Source organism: Podarcis raffonei, chromosome 4, assembly GCF_027172205.1.
Source record: "Podarcis raffonei isolate rPodRaf1 chromosome 4, rPodRaf1.pri, whole genome shotgun sequence".
Taxonomy (NCBI): domain Eukaryota; kingdom Metazoa; phylum Chordata; class Lepidosauria; order Squamata; family Lacertidae; genus Podarcis; species Podarcis raffonei.
The window spans coordinates 67,397,591-67,420,398 of NC_070605.1; the positions used below are offsets into that span (position 1 = coordinate 67,397,591).

At 42.8% G+C, this 22,808-nt stretch overlaps 1 protein-coding gene across 1 annotated transcript; it reads right to left on the reverse strand.

Moving 5' to 3' along the window:
• Positions 1-516: 516 nt before the first annotated feature.
• Positions 517-22,358, reverse strand: GRPR (gastrin releasing peptide receptor). Its single transcript, XM_053387152.1, has 3 exons — positions 21,417-22,358; positions 5,990-6,341; positions 517-2,834 (listed from the first exon to the last, which is right to left on the reverse strand). Exons 1-3 carry the CDS (start codon positions 21,833-21,835, stop codon positions 2,448-2,450), a joined length of 1,158 nt encoding a protein of 385 aa, XP_053243127.1. The 5' UTR covers positions 21,836-22,358; the 3' UTR covers positions 517-2,447.
• Between the last annotated feature and the right edge of the window lie 450 nt (positions 22,359-22,808).

Below are 22,808 nucleotides of genomic sequence, written 5' to 3' on the forward strand. Positions count from 1 at the left end.
TCTGCCAGAGCAGAATAGGGCTAAAGGTTTGCTTGAAGCCATGAAATAATGTAGTTTCTGGTGAACTACATGAAAGAAGCCCGGAAATAATGTAGTTCTGATGTCAAGAAACGGATGGAAATGACTGGAGAATCAGCAAACACAATGAAGAACTCTGGTCTTGGGAAACATTTAAGAGATCAGCACATTAGAGAAAGTTTGACTTTTTGGTGCTGTGCTCACTGATCAGACCTTGCTGCATCATCACCACTGTTCCAGAGCTGAAGATCTGGAAGGCTAGCCTATTAGCTTGGAACACCTACTTCCACACATCAAAGAATAAAACAAATCTACTGGGTTCTGTCTTTCTCGCATCAAAACAATTTTTGCAAAATCACTATGTATGGTTTATACAGCACCATGACCACCTCATTAATAATAGTGTTGCTCAACCAGACTAGTTGCCAAAAGGTCTGGGTAGATCTTAAGAAGACTGAAGATAGAAAAGAAAAATCAGAAGCCCTACTGAAAACATGGAATGCTTAAGCAAATTTGGCTAACAAAACGGGAATAGCTTAGATGTGCACCAGGTTCTACAATATTATCTGTAATGTGATAAGAGCATCTTTCCTGGCATACTTACTTGTAGAGATTCAGCAATCAGAAAGCTACAGTTAACAAAGGAAGGTCCTTTCCCTGGAGATGTGAATCCAAATCCAAATTTAACTTCGCCGGTCATGGTGAAAGTGAAAGAATTGAAGATTTGTTAACAGTCAAAATGCATGTGCAATTTGTTTGGAAAGTGTGCAAGCAGCTGAACAATTTTTTTAGCAGAGCATCGTCATAAAGAACAGGACCCTAAGCTGTCTGCTAGCCAAGGTCTGCTATAAACATAGTTACTCACACAGCTTGTGAAGACAGGATTGATATTGTATGCTAGAATCTTTCTTGCATAGAAGAAGGAAGGGAACCATGGGAAGTAATTTCTAGAGTGCCCTCATATCCCACATTGGAGTGATTTAGGATGTTCAGTGTCTCTGTATCTTCGCTAGCTGTTTCCTATAAATTATAGCATGGTGCAATAATGTCTGGCAGCAATTGCAATTCTCTCACCACACAGTGCAAACTAAAAATAATTGTGTCCCTGCATAATGACACACAAACACAGGTAGTTGATGCATGGCCAAACCCAGCTCTGAATGGCCTTGGTACAGCCTGTTGTGATCCCCAACCAGCTGTTGTCCACTTTTTTTCAATCAAAGTCAGGAGACAATGTCAGCCTGCTCAGGAGATTTATGCTGAATGGATTATTAAAAAAAGAGAGTTCTGGACATTTTAGTTTCGTTTTAAATGCCAAGTTTCTTTAAATTACAACAATTTACTATTAGAATATATGTTCCAAGACGTTTGCCTATTTAAATCAATGTGTGTTTAATTATTTCAAGTGAAGATGAAAAATGCACTGTTGCATGATTTTTAGGTGCCCTTTTGCGTTCATTCCCCTGCCCTCTGCCACAGTGAAAATTCCTTTTAAAAAATCCCTGGATGACATCACTTTGGGTTAAATAGGTTTTACTCTAAACTAAGCATGCTTAGAAATGCTGCCTTACTTTAGTGCAAAAAGCAAAACCATAAAGGTGTTTTCTTAAGCATGAGTGAAGGTGGGCAGGTAAGATAGAACCAGGGAGTCCCTTACATCATTTTGTTATTTCGTTTTTGTTGCAGGCTTGCTCATTTAAAATGATGTAAGTAAGAAGTTAGCATCCTACCAGACAAAATGGGGGGAAAGCCTTCAGGCCAATCTCTGAAAATGGTCGTGCTCTCTCTGCATATGTGCTAACCTGTTGCGCAAGTGCAAATGTACTACACTGATCTGACTCGGCTACTAGGACTGTCCCATCTATGCAGGTATTTCACAGAAAGGGGATGAGAATGCCTTATCAGTGGGTATTATGGGTCCAGAGGAGTGGAGTGTGGGACAGTGAAGATGGAGAGCTGGCTCTGCTCTGGACCCTGTGGCTGTTTCCGTACAGTGTGAAGGACAAAATGGGGGACTGGCTCATTCTAGCAATAAATAACGATAATGATAATAACCCTGACTTTCTTCCAGAACCTGCATGTACCAAAAAAGTTTCCTCCCTCCGCAGTCTTCTGTACAAGGCTAACAAAGGAACAGGCTGATAATCTGATGAGGACTTGGATGCCTTCAACATTCATCTCTGAACAGTAGAAACTGAAAGGAACCCACATATTATAATGCAAGACCCTAAAAATGACAGTGCAGGTGTGGGCAGCCCTTCTGCTCTGCATTAAACCTTGCTCGCATGCTGTCAGTTTGTTCTCTGGTCACTGTCCGCCTCTCTGTGCAATTATGTACATTTGTTACTTACAGGAGCAAACAAACAAAACAAAACAAGCAGCAATGGCTACACAGATCTTGTGACCGTTTTCAGTCTCTGTGGTGCAGCCTATACATTCTCCTCGTGGCAGGGGTGGTTGCCATTGATGAAGCTGAACACGACCATCGATTGGTTGGAGCTCTTGAGGGACGCCATCCGTGTGGTGCTTCTGCTCTGGGACTTCATGAGCTCGCGGGCTTTGCAACATGAAAGCTGGTGGTTAAATTGTTTCCTGAAACTCTTGCTGAGCAGGTAGAGTGCAAAGGGGTTAATGCAAGAGTTGGCAAATGCCAGGATCCGAGCACAGAGAGAAGTGATAAAGTGAAGAATGGATGTGTCCACCTCGGAATAATGGTACGATCGATATAAATAGATGATGTGATTGGGCAGCCAACAGAAAGCGAAGATGCAGACGAAAACCAGCACTGTCTTGGCTAGGCGTTTTCGCGATTCCATCTGAAAAGAACAACATGGTCAACAACATTCAATAGAAGATGTGGAAACTATTTCAGTTTAACAGAGGATAGGGTGATTTTGTTCTGCACTGAGTTTAGCAATCTCTGAAATATAGTCATGCTTCTCCCACCCCTTCTAAAACTCCATTTTCTTTTGAAATAAATCCATTTGAAATATTAATAAAAATAATAAAAATTATTTATTATTTGTATCCCGCCCATCTGGCTGGGTTTCCCCAGCCACTCTGGGCTGCTTTCAACACAGCATTAAAAACAGAATAAAGCTTCAAACATTAAAAACTTCCCTAAACAGGGCTGCCTTCAGATGTCTTCTAAAAGTCAGATAGTTGTTTATTTCTTTGACATCTGGTGGGAGGGCGTTCCACAGAGCGTTCCACAATATGTTTACAGTCCAGTCCTATCCATGTTTGCTGGACCCCGAGTTGAACGGGACTTACTTCCATGTAAGAATGCAAAGGACTGCAGCTCTATGGGCCTAGTTAAATGCATTATGACACCTTGCATACATACAGTGAAGTACAGCAGTAAAGATTTGCCATTATGGAACACCGTATTTCATACCAAGAGCAAAGGAACATATTGCCCTATGGTTCTATCCATGTTTGTCCCATCATTGGTAACTTGATCTTTGTACAAATGTAAGGAGAGGGGAGCCTTGCTGCAGGGAGCAGAACTCCCATGTCATAGTTAGGTGAGGAAAGTATCCTGTGGACAAGAAACACCACTTTTCAGTGGTGTTTCCAGTTCAGTTAAATACAGAAAATGGGCACATCTAAGTCCTACCAAGACATCACAGTTTCCCATGCTCCCCAAAGCCACAAAAACTGAAGTATACAAAGAGAACAAAGTGGAGATGTGAGGAAAAATCCTGTTCTTTGTTTTTGACAGTGCCAAAAATGAGAATCTTAAAAGCAGAGTAAATGGCAATGCTGCCCCCACAATTCCTGCTCTTTGCTAGTGAGTTGGGGCAGCAGAGCAAAGGGTGTGCAGGAGCTGAAGTAGTCAATATGTTTGGATAATGGAGGTACTTGGATCCTAATGTCCCTTCAAAACTGGGGCAGACACTCTTTTATATTCTGGTCCCAAACCACAGATAGATACATGCAGAATACTGCTGCCTATGCCTCATTGCCTAGCAGATGGACAGCACTATCAACATTGACAGTGTTCCGGTTCAGAGCTTAATTCCACCTCTAGACGACCCCTAACCGGACAGCCATTTGGTTCCTCTTTACATGGCCTGGTTATAAATATTTTCAGATCTGGCCTGGGCATTTGCCTGGGCATCAGCCAGATCTTCTCAGTCTTGCTAGCCACCCAGAGTGGATGCGGCAACCCAGTCTTATGGGTGGGGTATTATTATTATTATTAGTAGTAGTAGTATTACCTGACACCTTACCTCCCTGAACATCTCCCAGTCTTCTACCACCCTAACCTCCTTTCCCGTTCTTTTGCCTGGCCATCTATACCCTTGTTCCAGCCCCACACAAGATGCTTTTCTCAGCTCAGACCCAGCCTGCAATTATTTCTGCTTCTGGCTATACACTCCTGTGGATTTATTCAGTAGTGGCATGTGGCATAGGCTGGAGTCACTCTCACAGCACCAGCACTGCAGCTTCTTACCTAGATGGGACTGAGGCTGGGTGGGTGTGAGGTTGCACTGGTAGGACCACCAGATTGGTGTTGTGGCCACAGAACTCTGAGCTCACTGCTGCCATTGCCCAACTCAGCCTCATCTGGGTAAGCAATGGTAAAACCAATTTCAGGAGGGCAGCTCCATCCCAACACTTGTACCAACGCCGGATCTACCCCAGCAGTTTCATTCAATCCCAGCAATTCTATTCAGTGGGGTGCAATCTGGCCAGGGTTTTCATTTCAACTTTCTGTATCTCGACACTGACAGCCATGGAGAAATCTAGAGAGCAGTGACTATATCTCACAAAATAATCAGTCAACAAGTAATGAGCTTAGCCTCTCAGAAAAGCAGCTATTCCACCTTGAAAGAGGGAAGCGAGCAACAGTACCGCCATTGTCATCTATCACTGTCACTTCATATCTTTTATTCCTCTCAGTTGCATAGACTGAAAGGTATGGAGTTGACAACAGGTGATTGACACAGGCCTGCTGACAAGCAATTTTTTCCCAAAGAGCAAACTAACAATTAAGTTCTGTGATAGACTTTTTCTGTGAAGGCAAATCATATATACTTTATGGAGTGGAATCTTAACTTAATACTTGTTGCTCCTGCCACCTGCATGGACATTATGAAGGCAGAAGGTAATGCAATAAACAAGCAATACTTGTTTCTGAAAGAGACAAAAGGCACTGTCTGAAACTCAAAGGGGAAACCACTGTTTTACAGACTTAATCTTGGCTCCTGTTTCTCTTAGCTGGTGAGAAATATTGCTTCTCCTTTTTACTCTGCATATATTGAACAGCTATTGCCAGAGGTGCAGAAGGAAGAATAGAATCAAGCATGAGCAAAAATACAAGAAGAATGCTTAGTATAATTTAGAAAGCGGAAAGAGCATTAATTGTTTTTGGAAAACACCCACAAGTTATTCAGTGTGATACTTTTATTTCACCCCAATTTTTTCTAGTTAATGCACAATTTAAAATGCAATCCTATGCATGTTTACTCAGAGGTAAGGGCCAACTGTATTCAGTGGGGCTCACTCTCCAGTGAGTGTAGAGCAGGGGTGGGGATCCTGTGGCCCTTCCAACGTTTGATGTTTGCAAAGGTCACTAGGATTTGTTATCCATATGCTTCTTGGAGGCATGAACCAATCAGGTGGACTGGACAGAAATAAAGGTGCTGGTTATTGAGTCCTTCCCCAGAAATGTTACGTACTTAATCCTCACATCACTTTTCAACATGAATGTATTTATGGAATTGCTTTAGAGAAACAGTCTTTGAACTCCAAATACTTAAGTCATTAGAACTGTAAATAAACAAGGACAAATGGAAAGGAACTCCCACTCATGAAATATACACAAATGACAAGTTGCAATGTAATTTATCCATATCTCTTTGCTCAATGGATCCTTTGAAACACCTTTCTCTTTATTTGTAATGAAATGTCATTCCCAGTTTGGCTTTGGGTAGTTATGACTTGCAAACAAAATAAGACATACCTGTTTTCTAACATGGACATTTCCTTCCACCGGTAGGTTGTAAGCACTCCGTATCAGGTTTTTGGCAATGAAATAATAGTATACTGAAATAACAGACAGGGGAATTATGTAAAAGATGAGAAAGGAAGCCATGGATTGAATTTTTGGATGCAGCTCATTGGTCAGTGGGTAGGGTGTACAACTGATGAATGTTTTGTTAGTGCCTTTGTCATAGAAAGGTCGCAGGTCTGAAAACACAGCTTCAGGAATGGCAAGCAGCATAGATAAAATCCAGATCATGATAGCTTTCAAACAAATCTTCATCAGGGCGTGGGAAGCTTGAATGTCCATTGGTCTCACTATAGCTCTATACCTAAGGACAAGAGAAATAATTATGTTACTAACCATAAGGATGAACCTACTGGGTCAAACATGCCTTGATTAGCACCTTATTCACATGAGAAAATATGTTTGGTCATAAAAACTGGGTTATACTCTTCCCTTCCCCCATTCCCAGTAATAATAATAATAATAATTTTATTATTTATACCCCACCCATCTAGCTGGGTTTCTCCAGCCACTCTGGGCAGCTTCCAACACACATAGAAACAGTGGGTCTGAATCTGTGATGGTGAGAATTTGCCTGTGTGACATGGCTGATAGCTATTTTGAAAAATGTTAAACTTTTAGGAAAAGTAGTTCAGCCTGCAAAATGATTGCCCATGACATTGATTCCTTTTCATTAATGTGGGCATTAATATGTCTATAAATAGCATTCATAAGGGGCTCCTTTTGATGAGAACAGAAAGGAGGACAGCACATAACATTCAGAGTGACAGCAGCTGAAAGTGCCAGACCATCTTGTGTTTGGCTTGGCTACATTTCCTGGAGGGATTTCTCCCTGTGCCCAGTGTTGCTGATTCTGTACCTCTTTGTACAAATCTACCATAGATTGAACAAAAGTCCCTCCTCTGCTGTCTTGCACTTTGCATCAGGGAGAAAAGCCTCCTTCGGTGCAGTGGAGGTTTCCTTCCTGATGCAAAGAGCAGCTTCAGATGGGAGCATAATTTTAATCTAGACCACAGTGGGATGGGGTGTTAAACTTCCCTTCCTTACCTTCTTACCTGACCCCTGTACAGCTGCTACTGACATTTTTTTAAAAAAGAAGGAACATGCATTTTAATTGCATTCAAACAATGAAAATCATATCTAATTTATCCCTTGTAATTGTGTCTTTTTTGCCTTAGTTCGCTTTCCCAAAGTTAATGACTGTATCATTCAAGAAGGCCAGAACTCCTGCTGAGAAAAGTCAAAATCCCTGTACCTTCATGTTGAATTAATATCCAATGTTTTCTGGAGGAGATGCTTCAGTGTTTGAATCCACTTATGATGCACAAGATTTCACTGGGGGAATGGAAATCTGGCTGATCTAGTTATTCAGGTGGAAGGGACAAGCATTATTGACATAAGAGGAAAATATCTCAAGGGTTATCACATGGAAGATGGAGCAGGATTATTTTCTCCTGCTCTGGAGGGTAGGACTCGGACCAATGGATTCAAGTTACAAGAAAGTAGGTTCTCACAAAGAACTTTCGGATGGTAAGAGCTGTTCGACAATGCAGTGGACACCATTGGGAGGTGGTGAACTCTCCTTCCTTGGAGTTTTTTAAGCAGAGGTTGGATGGCCATCTGCCATGGATGCTTTAGTTGAAATTCCTGCATTGCAGGGGGTTGGACTAGATGATCCTTGGGGTCCCTTCCAACTCTACAGTTCTATGATTCTATGTAAATTTCCCTGACTCTTTTGTATCATTGGCTGCCGCTTGCAGGCGGTAGGCAAAGAAACACACAACACAGTTATGTCACATCACAGGATATCATTCTGAGTAGAAACCTAATGTTCTCCCGCAGTCTGTAGCTTTAGCCTATGAATGAAAAACAACAGAATCTTTGAACTGATTAATCTCCACTGTGACTAGCAGACAGTGGTGGTTGGTGAGGCAGTTTGTTAGTTGGAACTGCTGGGTTTTGCTGTGGAATTGTTAAGGTAAGAAAACTTCCTTTCCCTCCAAGTGCTTGGAGGGAAGGCCTTCCTCATTCAGCAGCACTGTGAGAATGAAGTTTCTGACTATTGACCAAGCTGACTGAAGCTGATGTGTGTCCAACAACATCTGCAGAACTTCAGGATCTCCATCTCTGGACTAGGGAACCAGTTCATCAGCGGCTACCACCAGACAATTCACTCACCTTTAATGGGCAGAATGATAGCTCACATTCCATGTGCTTTTGGAATTTATTCTCTTCCCTTACAGTATTATACCCTCCCAACCCAGGATGCAGCTCAATAAGACACTGAACAAGTGGTATTTTCCAGTTGTTAATTAACGATGTATGGCTCCACAAGATGCCATTTTTAGGGACTGCTACCATAAACACCTGGATATATCCACTCAGTTCATTGGGCTCCTTTACTATTTTATGATAAAACATGGTACTTAATTCCCCACCCCTAGTGCATTCATATTTTTGTTAAAATGAACTAATTTATGTAAACAATTATCTGTGATGTCAAATTGCATGTGTGGAACAGATCTCATTTGTGTTTGCTCTGAAAGGCTGTTACTATTTGATCAAGATAAGCACATTCTTAAGAAAATTAATGTGAGTGGGAGAGTCAAGCACTCATTCAATGTCTCCCATGGGGCATAAAAGTGTTTAACTTTGGCTCGATCATACTCACTGCTGCTTAATCCAGATTTTTAATTTTAATTCAGTGGGGAGACTTCTGTTGTTTGTACACTTCCCAACTGAGCCAAAAAGGTTAAAAAGCAATTATGTTATTGCTTGATGTGTAATTACTGAATAGCTGCTTTTAAAAAATAAAATAGCTGTGCTTTCTGTCTTGCTCTCTCTCCCATTTTAGTAGATTATTTGCTATGTGTGTGCATTTCGTATGGAAGCCCAGAATTAACAAACGTGTTCATTGACCAGCAGAAAGGAATATAATGATCTACACATAAGCACCTTCAATAGCAACATTTGGCCCAGGACTGGTCTGTTAAGTTGAAGGGACCTGTGTGCAGCAGTTGTTGGTAAGGCAGGGGTGCTTACCTGACCTCCCATCACTGCTGTCCCTGTGGTGTACTACGTGGGCAAAGAGAAAGAGCAAGGCAGCAGTGAGATTGGTGTGGTGCAAACACACCAGGAGAAACACTGGATTGGCTCTGCCAATGTGTTTCCACCACACCAACCTCACCACCACTTCACTTGCCCTCCTGGTACTCCATGGCTACTGCCTGTGTACATGATGAATAGTGGGAGCCCTAGTGGATCATCAAGTATCAGTCATAAGCATCAAGTTTTTCTGCCTATTTGCATACTCCTCAGCAATGGCGCAAAGCCACTCAGCTCATCAATACTAACCACGAATTGTCTGAAAGACCACAGTGTATGGGTGGTTAGATTTTAACAACCTTTAATCAGTTCTCCTGAATTAGATAAGTTTTTTGTGTGTGTTCAGTGCTTTTGTACTAGTCAGACAATTGGTTCAATTACTTAAAAAGTCTTTCTCCAGAACTCCAGCTGAGATGCAGGTGGACAGTATGGGGATGACCCTTATAAGAAATATTCAGAAAGCTCTGCAATAGCTACTGTTTAGCTCAGAGGAATCATGAGCAAAAAAGGCTGCTTTGGTAATATAATCTTACCCAGTTCCTGAGTCAATTCTGTCCTGCACCTCTTTCAGTTAATAGCACATCCTAAATGCATTTTAATAGCTGCTCTTTGCTGCGGTAGTTTCAGAAATCTAGTCAGAAATCTGGGAGTTAACATCAACTGAGTGAAAAGTTTGGACGTGGTCTGTTCCCAGCCAAACATACAAATAACCAAATAAAACAATAATACATCCCAGGTTTTAGTCTGATTTTGGGATAATAGAATTTTGGAGACATCCTGTATACCTGAAGGAGCGTCTCCACCCCCATCGTTCAGCCCGGACACTGAGATCCAGCACCGAGGGCCTTCTGGCGGTTCCCTCATTGCGAGAAGTGAGGCTACAGGGAACCAGGCAGAGGGCCTTCTCGGTAGTGGCGCCCGCCCTGTGGAACGCCCTCCCATCAGATGTCAAAGAGATAAATAATTACCTGACATTCAGAAGACATCTTAAGGCAGCCCTGTTCAGGGAAGTTTTTAATATGTAATGCTGTACTGTTTTTAACACTGATTGGGAGCCGCCCAGAGTGGCTGGGGAAACTCAGCCAGATGGGCGGGGTATAAATAATAAATTATTATTATTATTATTATTATTATGCTGAATTTTTACAACGCATCTTAAAAAGATCCAGCAGTTCATCTTCAGTTAGCCACTACCTACAAGTATGATTGTTTGTCTTGGCATTGATTTTGAAACTGAGGGTGGATTTGCATGGGTGGACAGTAATATAAGCTAGTCTGAATCCACCTCCAACCACTTTCTTCCTACAAGGACAATTATGGTTGCAATCACCTCAGGGTGAAAGCAACAGTGGTTGCCAAAATCAGCTTGTAGAGAAGAGAAAAATGCCCAGGTGAGTCACTCTGGAAGTTAATGGCTTAAGTGAGTACGTTCCTAGTTACCTGGACCAAGACAAAGAAGTTGCTATAGTAACTGATTTAGTTCACAGTGACATAAAACGTAGCTAGTCAGGAATGACGATGGGCAAATACGGAGCTGGAGAAACTTATAGTAGATAGAGAAGTGTAATTGCTGGAATCCTTGCAGAGGCTAACAAAGAACATTATGAGAAACCTGCAACCAAGCTCTGTACTTACAGATAAGCAGCCCAAACTCATCTGAAATGTTTCATGTGATGTGCTGTACAACCGTTGAAGCTACACTTCTGGTTCTGTTCCCTAGTTCCAGGTGCATGTTTTTATTATTTACCATCAGAATTTATGGCAGCTGAAATCCCTGATATAGATGCATCAAGATGGTAACTAATTGGTGGGATTTACTTGGGAAACCATATTTGGGTACTGAAGAGCCCTATTTTCCCCTGGCATCCTGCTAAATAAAGCAAATTCCAACACTAGCATTCATGGGGCTTCATTTTTATATAAATAATAATAATCTAAAACTTAAGACAGATTCTTTGAGTTATGAATCTCAGAGGACTCACAACCCTTAGAATATCCCAAAGAACATTGGGAATCGTGAGAAGCTACTAGTGAATATGATATATCTTGAAACATTTATCATGAAACATTATCCCCATGGAGAAATAGAATATCTGAAGAAAAATGCAGCAAATATCAAGCCGGGAACCAGGCTGCCTCTGTCCAATGTGTGAGACCCTGCTCTCTTCCAGTGTTTCATGTGTGCAGACACACATCCCTAAAGAGACAGAGAGATGGACAGAAATATGCCACTCCACATAGTGGTACTGCCAAGAGCATGAGCCTCATTTAGCAAGGCTGCTCTTCTCTTTTAGCATATTTAGCAGAGTGATTAATCCAATCTCAGTCCCAAGCAATGTGAGCTAATAAGTGCAGCAAATGTTCTGCACGGAACCCACAAACAAGTGGCCTCTCAAAACTCACAGTCCAACATTATCAGCAATTAATATCCAGGACTCAACGTCCTGCTCTTTTTAAAAGTTCAGGCACAGGTTCCCTTGGAGATGGCTTGAGTTGGCCTCAATTAAAAAAAATATGTAATCTATTCAGTAAATCCATTAATATTATTCTTGTAGGACCTTAGCAGAAGCGGGGTGTTCATCTGCCCGTGTGCTTTTGTGTGTGTGTATGTTATTTAAAGAGAGAAAGCTTGTACTACTAGAAATTCTACAGATTGGAAGTTGCTACCATGATAAATGCTTTTTTCCAGGTTACTGTTTACCTGGAAAGGCAAGAACACAGTGGAAGACTGATGCAGGTATGCAGTTATAAACATTATGATCCAAATGTTTCCTAGAACAGGAGAGTGGGCTACAAACATTTGCATTACTGGAGAGAAATGTCATCTTGAGCGATGTCGCATATAAAAATATATCCCTGCGAACGGAAAAGAACTACTTGTGACTTCGTCAAGTTCCTTATTTATTTGATCGTACAGACCCTTCTCATCCAGTACAGCCACTGCTATCAGCTGATAATACAGGATAACCTTATGGTGAGTTTGGTCCAGATTTCCTCGTGCTTTGAAAAGTACAAAAGGTTGGAAGAATGGATGCCCTCTTTCAGAATATTTTAAAAAATATTGTAGTATGAGGAATTCGTGAGCAGGATTTGAGATATGAGCAACAGAAGTAATTAGGTTATAATATTGTAGTTGTAGGGAAGTGGGTGGTGCTGTGGGTTAAACCACAGAGCCTAGGACTTGCCGATCAGAAGGTCACGGTTCGAATCCCCACGACGGGGTGAGCTCCCATTGCTCGGTCCCAGCTCCTGCCAACCTAGCAGTTTGAAAGCACGTCAAAGTGCAAGTAGATAAATAGGTACCGCTCCGGCGGGAAGGTAAACGGAATTTCCGTGCACTGCTCTGGTTCACCAGAAGTGGCTTAGTCATGCTGGCCACATGACCTGGAAGCTGTACGCTGGCTCCCTCAGTCAATAAGGCGAGATGAGCGCCGCAAACCCAGAGTCGGTCACGACTGGACCTAATGGTCAGGGGTCCCTTTACCTTTACCAATTGTAGTTGTGATTTAATAGATAGAAGATAGGGTGCAGCAAAAGGAAGGGGAGAACAACTCCATGGAAATCGGGCAAGAAGTTGATAAAAATAAGAGAAAACAATGGGACAGAGCAATGGGGAAATTTCTGGAGCAATAATGGGATATCAGCTTCACCCAAGTCTCATGCTCTACCAACTGAGCTACATGCAGTAATTTAAGCAAGTGATGTTCTTTCAGTGTTTCTAATTTGAATTCTGTGGACATCTTTGAATTCCCTTCACCCTTCAAAAGGTCTGCTGATATAGCCATTCTGCCGATGACCATCCAATCACGAGTGCCCACAAACATGGTGCAGGATGTGGACACTGAATATCAAAAACAGTATCTTGCAGAGATGCTTGCCTGAAGCCTGCCACCAGGGATGCAAAAGAATTTTGTTTGGCCTGCATTTTTAAGCAAGCTGACTTAATTCACACCTCCTAGAGGTGATATACAGAACTAGCCTGCAGGTTTTACACTTCTCCGAATTTTGAAATGCAGCGCTTGGCTCAAGGAAATGTACCCAAATGTGTAAGGCATGTGCATTTTGGGATAAAATGCTTTAGAAATGCATACATGGGGGGGGGGGAAATCCACACTGAAATAAATATTTAGTGATAAAATGCAAAATATTTATTTAAATTCATATTTAAATCTGAATTTTTGTATGGACCCCCCTATGCAAGACTGTTTTTAGTATACAAATATCAGTATAGTATAAAACAATACATAACACGTAACAAAGAAACAAAAGATAAATGTCTATCATATTGTAGTATTGTAATATTTTGTAATAATTTAAATTTTTTCCAATGTTTAGTCCTGGGGGCTTTACACACAGGGAAGTCTGTGTGTAGAGGGTTACAAATGGATTTTTAAGAATTATATATTTAAGTGTGCAACAATGTAAAAATGAGATGGTAGCACCTTACGAAGAAACACATGCCAGGTAGAGACATCCTTAGGTGTAACTGCCACATGTCAGCTGCTCATGTTTTGTAGATCCTTATTTTCACCACTCCTCATATTTCTAGCTCTTTTTGGCCAGAAATCATTAATTTCTATAATTATAGGGTTATTATTTCATAAGCGGCTCAGGGAGCACAATGTTCAACAATCTGATGTGTTTCCATTCACTCTGTCAGTGGGCTGCTGCAGTATGCCCTGTGCTATTTAAAGCCTTTTCAGAGGGATTATTTTCCTTAATGACTTAACTGCTAGTGATTTATTTTGATATGTCATTTTCTTACGCAGAACATAGACAGATGTGCTGAAAAGGAAATTCGGCCTATGTTCCCAGTTGGAGCTGGAGAGAATACAAAGCACAGAAAACTGCCCACTGCTGCCAGGATTGATCTAAACAAGAATCAGAGTTCATAACGAGGTACAATTATATAAAAATGAGAGCTGCAGATTCATTGAGGCATTTATGCAGGGAACTGTGTGAAACAGCATTTAGGCTTGCCTTTATCTTCCTCTGCCCTGTGATTGGTCCTTCTGTTCCCAGGAACTACCGATCAGCGAGGACCAGGGGTGCCAACTTGAATAATCGATCACAAGATCAATGGCAATGCCCATCAACTTGGTGGGGAGGGGGTTTGCTCCCTTAAATATGTTATTAGGGGTAAGGCAAAGGGACTTTGGTCCCTAGGAGTTGGCTCCTATGGTGAGGACCATATGGTCTGGTAGTTTGAAGGTAGAGTTCAGATCCTTTCTTCCATGCCGCTAACTCAGGAGGTAATCCTAACCTCCAGTGAGCTGTGGTCTGATGGCGCAACACAGCCAGTGTCTAATTCACAGCCCAGGTTTCATAGAATTGTAGAGTTGGAAGGGATACTGAGGATCATGTAACCCAGAGATGGCCAAACTTGGCCCTCCAGCTGTTTTGGGACTACAATTCCCATCATCTCTGACCACTGATCCTGTTAGCTAGGGATGATGGGAGTCGTAGTCCCAAAACAGCTCTCAGGCCAAGTTTGGCCATCACTGATTCTAACCCCACCCCCTGCAATGCAGGAAAATGCAGCTGTTCCATATGGGTATTGAACTGCAACCTTGATGTTATTAGCACCATGCTCTAACCAGCTGAGCTGTCCAGCAAAGCAAAAAGGCCCAACGGGGACTGCTGCTGTCACATAATGGCAGCAGGGTCCACACAGAATCCAGCAGATTCTGCACCACCTTACTCCCTTTTCGAGGGACTGTACTGGCTGCTGCCATCAGAACTGCTGCCAGAGATTGCTTCTACCTGGCCAATATTTGGGCATTTGGTGTGTTCTTGTGTAGTGTAGCTGTTTTGCCAGCGGTCAAGCTTTCCTGCTGATGGGGGCTAAGCAGAAGAATACACAGTGGAATCCTTCACCTATAGTAGGTATAATCTACATCACAAAGTTATTCTCAAGATCTCGCATAGGCAAACTTGGCCCTCCAGATGTTTTGGGACTACAGTTCCCATCATCCCTGACCACAGGTCCTGTTAGCTAGGGATGATGTTCTGTAGTCCTAAAACATCTGGAGGGCCGAGTTTAGTTATGCCTGCTCAAGATGCTCAAGAGCAGATGTAGAGAAGTGGCTAAAGAATCTGAGGTTTTGGGGTAAATGTAATAATATAATAATGTAGTAGTAGGCATGTTCTATGACAACCCCAGTCTTAAATTATGTCCTTTTGCACAGCCTCCTGAGCAAGCCAGTGTTGAAATAGCCAACACAGAAGCCCCTTATTGCTGTCCCACCACCTGCTGAAACACAGGGAGCATTGGTGAGTGATAGGACCTTCTCAGTGGTGGCACCGCATCTTTGGAAAGGCCTTTCCTCCAAGATGTCTCTGATGTTGACATTGTTTACCTTTTGATGATGATTAAAGACACATCTCCTTTGCCCTGGTCTTTAATATGCTTCTTTAGCTATCACTTGCTGTTTATCTGTATCTTGTTCAGTTTTAGCTGTTGTTATATATTCCTTATGTAATATTGTTGTTTATGCACAAGGCATTATTAATTTGCACTTTTCTACTGTTGGGTTTTATTTTGCATTTGAAGCTTTGTTCTTCTGTATGTGTATCCTGCCTCGGGACCATTTGATGAAGGGGGGAATTATAAATCAAATTTATAATAATATTGATGCTAATGCCACCACTCATCATCATCATCTTTCTCCAGCTGGTATATTTTATGAGGAACGGGACAATGTGTTGCAATTCCATTCAGTACTTATCTGGTGCAGGGAAGCTCCAGCTCATAATCAGGATTGATAGGCACCTACAAACAACACCCGGTGCCCATATAATTGTACCTGTTTCTCATTCTTAAATATTCTTTTTCCTTCCTAGCTAGCTGCAACCGCTGCAGCCCTTTGGCTGACCTCACCAAACGCCCTTTGCTTTGGTTGTGGATAAACGTGCTGCTCCTAACAGCTCTGAGCTGTTTGCTGCACTTGAACCATCTGCTCTCACTCAGCAGCTCTGTCTGTTTGCACTGCATGGTGGAGATGGGCAGGGGAGCTGAAGAAATGCGCACTGTAAACAGGGATGTAATGAAGTCTTCTGCTGTACTGACAGAGTGGCAAGCAACCCAGGATGTTTAAGATTCTGTGGATTCACCATATCTAGCTATATACACACACGAGGCACAGAGTACGATAGGCCCTATTCAGAAGCAATCTCCAGGAAACAACTTTCTAGGAGAGCAGTCCAGCTGCCTTTCTAATTACAGTGATACCTCTGGTTACGTGCTTAATTTGTTCCAGAGGTCCATTTTTAACCTGAAACTGTTCTTAACCTGAAGCACCACTTTAGCTAATGGGGCCTCCTGCTGCAGCAGCACCGCCACGGCACGATTTCTGTTCTCATCCTGAAGCAAAGTTCTTAACCCGAGGTACTATTTCTAGGTTGAACTTGAAGTGTATGTAACCCGAGGTACCACTGGATTGTGTATGCACACATAGGAGAGACTGAGGTTTGGTGTTTTATATTGCTTCGTTTTATAGGAGGGCATTTGCCCAAGAGGTTTTGATGGCTTTTGGTATACAGTTAATATTACTCATACCCTCCAACATTTCTCCAGTGAAATTAGGGACATCCTACCCATACCTTCCAACATTCCTCTGATGAAAATAGGGGTGCCCAGTCTAGAAGAAGAAAAGCCAGAATTCACCAGGAACACCTTCCTCGTTCTCTTAAAATGCCAATGGCACCCACCTGGGAAATGCGGAACTGAGTTCAGGTGAGTGCCATGTGAAAAAAATCCTGAGGGTTGGGGCAGCCTATTCCATATCCTCCAACATGTCTCTGATGAAAATAGGGGTGTCCTAAGAAAAAGTGGGACATTCCAGGATCAAATCAGAAACCGGGATGGCTTCTGTAAATCTGGGACTCTACCTGGAAAATAGGGACACTTGGAGGGTCTGTTACTGCATTTATATATCACCTTATTTCCACTGAGCTCAGTGCACTGTGCATGGTTTTTTCTCCTTTTGCTTTCACCACAGCCCTGTGAGATGGGTTAAGCAGAGAGAGTGCACCTGGTCCAAGGTCAACCAATGAGCTTCATTGCCAAGTTCTGGTCTGATAGGCCAACAGTTTGAACCCTGCCAATGCACTGCACTGCCTTGGTGGAGAGTGGAGGGTGATGTCATGCTTTGCCTACCTGCCAAGCTGATTCCCCCAGCTGAACGTATACATGTGGGTTGTAGTTTCCCACATGTGCTGTATACATGCAACACATGCACAGACCGGCAGATTAGCAATGGAGACCTTTAAAAAAACAAACAAAACCCTGGAGAATTAATAACTATTCTTGTAATTCAGAAGCAGGAAGCAATCAAATTGGTATCAGCTTGAAAAGGCAAACTCCTAGACATTTTTACAGCTTCACAATATTGATTCTCTGCTGTTTGTCCACTACGAAACAGGTGGTCTGTGCTATGGGCTCTTGCACCTGTTAAGAGGAGAGAGAGTGACTGAGTTCATGCACTGCTGCTCCCTCCTGATCAGGTAACCACCGTTTTTCATGTTGACACAGTCCAAAGCATTTATCTGTCAGGACTCCGGGGGGGGGGGTTTCTTGTGCAAAGCTGGGTGTTCAAAGCCTGGACAATGCTCTCTGGATGGGCTGTGTACCTCTTTCAGAAATCTTAATCAGCACCATTTGGGCTCTAGATATTTGCAAAATGTATTCCTTCCCTCTCCCCACATCCCAATAAATTATTGGCCTCACAGCACTTGAAACACTTCAGATACTGGAAGTATCTGGTAGAATACTGAAAGGGATATCTGTCCCGAACCTTCTAGCAGTCAGCATCATTGGATGCCCATGAGTTCTAGTGTTATGAAAGAGAAAAGGCTCCTTCCAGGTAAATGCCTCACATCCTTTACTGCAACTCCCTGCCCTACTCCCAAGCCAGGCTTCGTAAAGGTAAAGGGACCCCTGACCATTAGGTCCAGTCATGACTGACTCTGGGGCTGCGGCGCTCATCTCGCTTTACTGGCTGAGGGAGCCAGCGTACAGCTTCTGGTTCATGTGGCCAGCATGACTAAGCCGCTTCTGGCGAACCAGAGCAGCGCACGGAAATGCTGTTTACCTTCCCGCCAGAGCGGTACCTATTTACCTACTTGCACTTTTTGTGGTGCTTTTGAACTGCTAGGTTGGCAAGAGCAGGAGCTCACCCCGTCGCGGGGATTCGAACCGCTGACCTTCTGATTGGCAAGCCCTGGGCTCTGTGGTTTAACCCACAGCATCACCCACGGCCCTCAAGCCAGGCTTACAACACTGGTAAATATTGCTCTTGCAGATCCTGCTGCCGCTCCTCCCATGAACTCAGCATTCCTGCTCCAGTACATCACTGGGCTATGGGTGGTTTTGATAATACCTTTAGCCATTTTTGCTTCAGCTGTCGGTTGCACATCTACTCATCTTAATTTTACTGACTTTCCTTTAGTTCTAACGGTCTATGTGGAATATTAATGGGGAGGGGCTGTCGTTCAGTGGTAGAGCATCTGCTTTGTGTGCAAGAGGTCCCAGGTTTCACCCCCAGCATCTCTCCCAGAGGCTGGGAGAAAACCTTCTCTGAAATCCTTGCGAGCCATTGCTGGTCACTGTAGACAATACTGAGCTAGGTAGTCTGAGGCTTTTGAGGTACGAGTGTGTGATTGTTTGTTTTTAACAATGGTGTATAAATTTTATAGGGACGCGGGTGTCGCTGTGGGTTAAACCACAGAGCCTAGGGCTTGTCGGCGGTTCAAATCCCCGCGATGGGGTGAGCTCCCGTTGCTCGGTCCCAGCTCCTGCCAACCTAGCAGTTCGAAAGTGCGTCAACTGCAAGTAGATAAATAACTTCTGGCGGGAAGGTAAACGGCATTTCCGTGTGCTGCTCTGGTTTGCCAGAAGCGGCTTAGTCATGCCAGCCACATGACCCAGAAGCTGTACACCGACTCCCTCAGTCAATAAAGCGAGATGAGTGCCGCAACCCCAGAGTCGGTCACGACTGGACCTAATTGTCAGGGGTCCCTTTACCTTTACTTATAAATTTTATGAAAATGAATGAATGAATGAATGAATGAATGAATGAATGAGCCAATGGTCTGACTCAGTTAATACAGGATTTTACAGCTCCTCTCATCTTTCCCTTTACACATTTCTTTCCTGAACTGAAAAATTGAATCTTCTTAACTTTTTTTTCCTCATATGAAGTATATGCCTTGCTCATTTGCCTCTAGGATGATCCATGCACAAAAAGTGGTTTTAGCGCATGTCCTATCCTTTTGGATAATTCTTTGCATGCAGAATAAGGTGCCTGTAAGGGGGAGGAACCCCTTTATCCATCCCTCAGGTGGGGGTGGGGGTGCCTGCACCGTTGCTGACAGTTCCCTGACAACACGGATCACCCACAGGAGAGGGGAGCTTTCTTTCCACCTCTGGCCTCGGACTACCCACCTTCTGTCAAGGCTGTGCGAGGCAACCTTGCTGAACTTTCACCAGTTACAAACAAATATCCTAAGGGAATCTCCGCCTCCTGAAATACAAGATTCACAAGTTGTTTTTGAGATGCAAGAGCCATGACAGGATGTCTACAGCTCACGTGCTAAGATTATGCAGAGCCCAGTTTTAAAAACAATAGAAAGACAGTAGCATTATTCTGTGAGTCTTTAGGAGGGAAGTGACTTCTGATGGCAGCCCTTCAAAATATCATAGCTGAAACCCTCTCACAGCCAACTCCCCATGCTAACTCCTGTCAATGGAGCTGCTTAACAGAGTTTGCTGGAATACAATGCTGCCTGCTGGCCATGCTGAATGGAGCTGATGGGAGCTGGGGTCCAACAGTGGGAGGGTCACAGGCTGCCCGCCCCTGTCCTACAGATTTAATACACACAGCCAGACCACTGTACCACAAGCAAAGAACAGGCAGATACCCCCCCCCCAAACAGATAACTCGGGATGAGTAATTGAGCAAACAAACCAAGTCCCTTGCAACAGTAAAAGCAGATGAGACAGCAATAGAACCATAGACTCATAGACTTGTAGAGATGGAAGGGATCCTGAGGATCATCTAGTCCAACCCCCTGCAATGCAGGAATATGCAGCTGTCCCATATGGGGATGGAACCTGCAACCTGGCCATTATCAGCACCACGCTGTAACAAACTGAGCTGTGTTCCTGTGAAGATCCTATTCTAGGGGATTCAGTAATTTATAGTGCAATCCTATGCATGCCTATTCAGAAATACAGGTAAGTCCTATTCAGGAATAATTTCAACAATTATTGTTTCATTGAACATACCTTTATTATTGTTGTGTAGCAAAGGGCTCACTTATTTGCCGGGTGTGTATGTACGCAGAATACCAGGTTGGTTGTGGCGGTGAATGAGAGGGCAATTCATTTTCTTTACTAGGGAAATGCTCAGTGAGGTTCATAACATAGTGTTGTTTCTGTTCATTCAGTAAAACTCACACTGTTTGTAGAAGGACCTTGCTAGCTATAGAATTGTGCAGACCTGATTGTCTGCAAAGTTCTGTCATAGACAACAGGTCTGTGTAGGAAATCTCCAGTATAGATCACACGAGAGGATTTTACAGTCTTCAGAATCAATAAAGACGTTTGGCACATAAAGTCTGCTACATTTTATTTTGCAACATACATTCTGAATGCTTGTAGAAATAGGGTTTAACAATGTACTAAAGGTTTTAGCTGTTTCCTCTATGAACAGTTTTCTCATCAGGTTCCTAAAATGTAGAGGAAAGCAATTTGTAGGAAGATAGATAACTGCAACTCTATAACTTTCCACTCAACACCTGTTAACTGTAATGGATTCTAATTCAATTTATGTGGAAGGAAATAGCCCAAATGAAATGAAATAGCTGATGAAAAAACATGGATCTACTTATGGTATGAATAATGACATCCCAGATCCCTTGACCCATATTTGTTTTTAAGAGTCATTTTTTCCCCACTGAATTTTTTAAAAAGCACAAAATAAAAGTAGTTTAATTAGGGCTAAGCGTATTAAGAACACTGAAGGTGAAGGGCATAGCAAGTTTCCACGTTGGGAAAGGTAGCTATTTTGTCATGTCTAACTTATATAGCTTTAGGTACAGATTTTAAGCAACCCATTATTATTATTTTATTGTAAACTTTTCAGAGGGAGGAGAAAGACATAACTTCAACCATACAGTACTCCAAAACCAAATTTGATCCACAAAGAGCCTTGGGTTTTTAACACACCGTACTATATGAACCTCAAGAAGACTTTTAGGCACAGCTGCTTACCTGTCAGCAGAGAGAGCCATGAGGGTGAAGACGGACACCCCCACCGAAGTCAGCTGTATGAAAGGGATAAGTTTACATCCAACCCGACCAAACAGCCATTCAGCAGACAGGTACCTGCTGGCATCCACAGGAACACAGGTGAGCAAAAGAAGCAAATCTCCAAAAGCCAAGCTTGAGATGAACAAGTTGGGGACGTTCCTCATGGACTTCACGGTGCAGAAGATTTTGATCAGCGTAACATTGCCGACGAGTCCTATCAAGATGATGATCCCATAAATGGTCGGAATTGCATACAGGAACCGATAGTAAAACAAGTCCTCATCCAGGAGGGACAGATTTGCATGTTGAGCAGAAGAGGTGTTGCAAAGAATGAAGCCATCCAACTCCACGTCTAGCATAACGCACTCCTCAGAAGACATGGTCAAGTTTTGGCGTACCAAAAAAATGCTTGCCTGATTATTATTTTTACCCCAAAAAGAAAAGAAAAAGAAAAAAGCTTCATAAATTCTTTCGAGTCGATTTCATCCCTTAGTGGCGATTGGCAGAAATGGAATATGTGACGTGACTGATCATAGAAGGAAACACATGCACGAGAAGAAACCCAGCCCATTCAAAACAAGGAAGCATCAGCATAGCTTCTGTTTCAAAACTTTGCTCTCTCTCCTGTTCATGAGGCCTGGGAATAAGTACTTCCCCAATTTGCAGAGACTGAGCAGTGGTCTACACAAAGCCATCCATAGTCCATTACCAACACTCCTAGTGAGATTTCAGTGTTGAAAAGAAGGGGTTGCATTTTGCAAGAACTTTTGGTAGTTGCTGCTCTTTCCAGCCTTTTCAGATCCTGCACTTGCAGGCTGCGTTTGCAGCAAAGGTGAGGAGCAGCTCCTTTAAACACTCAAATCCTAGAGGCAGGATCTCTGGAACGTTAGCTCTCTCCCTGCTTCGCACCATAGCAAGCTTCCTTCTGTGAGTACAGTAGATATATAGGAAAGTGCCGTCTTTTTCTGGGGGATGTCAGCCACCTACTGGACAATTTCATCACTGCCCAATGAAATGTGTTTTGAAATATACTCTTGAATCCCTCTAACGTATTTTTGTTGGGCTTGTTCTTATGTAGGAGGCACAAATTTAAAGTCTCACACTGTTCCTTACTACATTTGGTTTCGAGGGAGAGAGACAAAAGGCATCTGATGTCTTACCCTACAATTCAAGAGAGCTAGAATTCTGTACAGTCTCAAGATACTTGAACAATTTGCTCTGTTTCATCCAAGATTCTGTTAGAATCAATTATACAAATTGTGTCTATTTGCCCTTAGACTGTAACCTTGTTCACACGTACCTAGGAGTCATCATTACTGGACACAATGGGATGTTCTGTCCAATAACATATAT

What these genes read in the sequence shown, in the direction of transcription:
- GRPR (XM_053387152.1), bottom strand. Translation starts at nt 21,835, where the DNA reads ATGTCTTCTGAGGAGTGCGTTATGCTAGACGTGGAGTTGGATGGCTTC. An exon ending in ATGGCTCTCTCTGCTGACAG is followed by an intron (nt 6,342 to 21,416) that starts GTAAGCAGCTGT and finishes TCTTGTCCTTAG; the next exon opens with GTATAGAGCTATAGTGAGAC. An exon ending in ATGTCCATGTTAGAAAACAG is followed by an intron (nt 2,835 to 5,989) that starts GTATGTCTTATT and finishes TGTTCTTTTCAG; the next exon opens with ATGGAATCGCGAAAACGCCT.